The following is a 2,508-nucleotide window of genomic DNA, read 5'->3' as shown; positions in this document are numbered from 1 at the left end:
TTTGAACCACCGAAGATAAAATATTTTATTGTATCAATATTCCACCTATTTAATTTCCTTCATTCAAAACTCATTAGACCGTACTTATTTCCGTTTACCATTGTGGTCGCATGATCTACACACCAACTATACACTGCTTTAACATCAAGGTATTACCAAAATGTTGATATAATATTATTATAATGACTTTTATCAAAACCAATAAATATCATATACCTACTCATTTCAGATAATTTGGCAATTAGGCAGGCATAATAGTTATATAGAATACAGATAATATTTAATATTTATTGTATTTGACATCGGCACGTGGTTAATGGATATAATCAAACTATAGACATGTGCGATAAATGTTGTATTACAGTACACAAAGTAAATGACCAGATTGTGAAAAAAATTACACAATATCATACATATAATACATATCATTAATTTTATTTATGGCCAGATTTATGACAGTCCAAAGAAAAAGTTTTCAAAAAAATAAATGGAAATGCACACCACACCCTACAAACCTCTTTTATGACCAAATAGCAAGTTTAATAAAAGGTACCTAATTGTAATGTTTTATGTTCACAGTACCTAATTGAAAAACAAACAATAAAGAGGATATAATTCAATATGGAAACATCAAGAACAACAGTTGATGATTGCTTGATAAATCCCAAGTGAGTAAATACAATATGATTAGTGTAGCATTTACAAAATATAATTTGAATCTACATTTTGAAATAATTTAATTTTATAAAACTAGTTGTTTTGATAATTTATATATTATTATATTTGTGCAAACTATCTAATTTTTAAATTAATAGACTACTAATAAAAAAAATCAATTTTTTTAGGTATCATAATATATTACTCAGTACTAGAGTGTTGTCAATTCCACTTATAAGATGTGACGCTCAAGTATTTAATGGAATAATAAAAAAGGAAAATATTGATGATCAAGTTTTCAATAGGAAAATTAAAGAGGAAAATATTGATGATCAAGTTTTCAATAGGAAAATTAAAAAGGAAATTATTGATGAAAGTGACCATCACAATGATAGTCAATTACTAAAAGGGTATGAATTAAATTTACATCATAGTATAATATTAATTTTTATGATACATTTTTAGACTCTGAGGAGAGCGAAGAAGCTATTGATTTTATAATGGTATAACTTATGCAAAATCTTGTATTAAAATTTTTAATCTTAGGTATGAAAAGAAAAACTTTTATGAATTTCTAATTACATACCTAATAATTTACAACATTTAAAAAATTTTTCATGGCTATAAATAGCTCAAAAAGTTTCAAAATTGTTTGAAAATATTACCATGTATGGTTAATAGTTGTTTTAACATTTAGTAAAAATTTAAAATAACTTGGTTCATTTGTTTTTAAGTTACAACAAATTATCAAAAATTGATTGATGAAAATTCTTTAACTTACCTTTGAAAATCCAATATCATCAAAATTTAAATTCAAACACTCATAAAAAAAATGTGGCTTTTTGGTAAACTTTTTTTTTTTGATAAAGGAAGATTTTGGGAAGAGTCTTCTTTCAAAATTTATAATGTTAGCTTTGAAAAGTAAACCATTTATGAAATTCTAACTGGACAATTTTCGATATTTTGTTGAATTTTGTCAAAATTTTAACTTCAATTGCATATAAAAAAAAAATCGTGCCTATGTATGTCTGATTTTTTTGAACTCACATTTATGAAACTTATAAGGAATCATGTATTAAATTTTCAAGCTTTTTTACTTGGTGAAAAAGTTTTTATCGAGAATAGTTTAAAAAATAATTACAAATTTCTAAAAATTTCTCGAGGCTATGACTAGCCCAAAAATAGTTAAAATATTATGATAATGTTACCATACATATAAAATGCTATTATAAATATTTGGTGAAAATTTTAATGGCCTATTCAGAATAGGAACAGCTTTTGGCGGCCGAGTTGTAAGCATGGGCGTGGCCTGTTTCTACGGCGGCGCGTCATGCGCTGATGTAGTGGGGATTACGTCCGACCATTGCGAAACGAAAACTAGTCACCGCGCAAGGCTATTCTTAAACTGAATAGAGTATACAATTATTCATTTTTGAGTTACACCAAAAAAATAAAATCGATTTCCTCAAAAATTGGTTTTGCGTAACAATTATCACTTTTCTTTCACTTTTGTTTTGTTTTTCTCGACTCTTTCTAAAACTTCTTGGAATTTTCAATTTTGATCTCCTAAAAGTACAACTAGGTTCACTCTTCTATCAATAAATATGCTAATCTCAATAATTGAAGCATGCTTACTATCCAACATTTTGCTAACAGACAGGAAACAAACACATCATTGTAAAACCAATACATTCTTTCGCTCCGCTCAGAATCTAAAATGTTATGATATTATTATTCAAAATAATTTGCAATATTCAGACGCTTGTAAAGATATTAGTTTAATTTTACCCCCAATTTTTTTTATTTTTATAAAGATCGAGCGAACAATTATATGCCTATAATTAGTTCTAA

At 26.4% G+C, this 2,508-nt stretch overlaps 1 protein-coding gene across 1 annotated transcript in view; it reads left to right on the top strand.

Annotated features, from left to right (window-relative positions):
* Positions 1 to 2,508, top strand: part of LOC103311283 (zinc finger protein OZF-like) — a 20,269-nt gene continuing 17,761 nt past the window's right edge. Inside the window, exons 1-2 of the mRNA XM_016809053.2 lie at positions 1 to 668; positions 846 to 1,067. Coding sequence (XP_016664542.1) covers positions 622 to 668; positions 846 to 1,067 — 269 coding nt within the window. The 5' untranslated portion in view covers positions 1 to 621. The remainder of the gene's footprint in view (positions 669 to 845; positions 1,068 to 2,508) is intronic.

Source organism: Acyrthosiphon pisum, chromosome X, assembly GCF_005508785.2.
Source record: "Acyrthosiphon pisum isolate AL4f chromosome X, pea_aphid_22Mar2018_4r6ur, whole genome shotgun sequence".
Classification (NCBI taxonomy): Eukaryota; Metazoa; Arthropoda; class Insecta; order Hemiptera; family Aphididae; genus Acyrthosiphon; species Acyrthosiphon pisum.
Note: the sequence above shows the minus strand (reverse complement) of the source record. Positions and strands in the feature narration are given on the sequence as shown.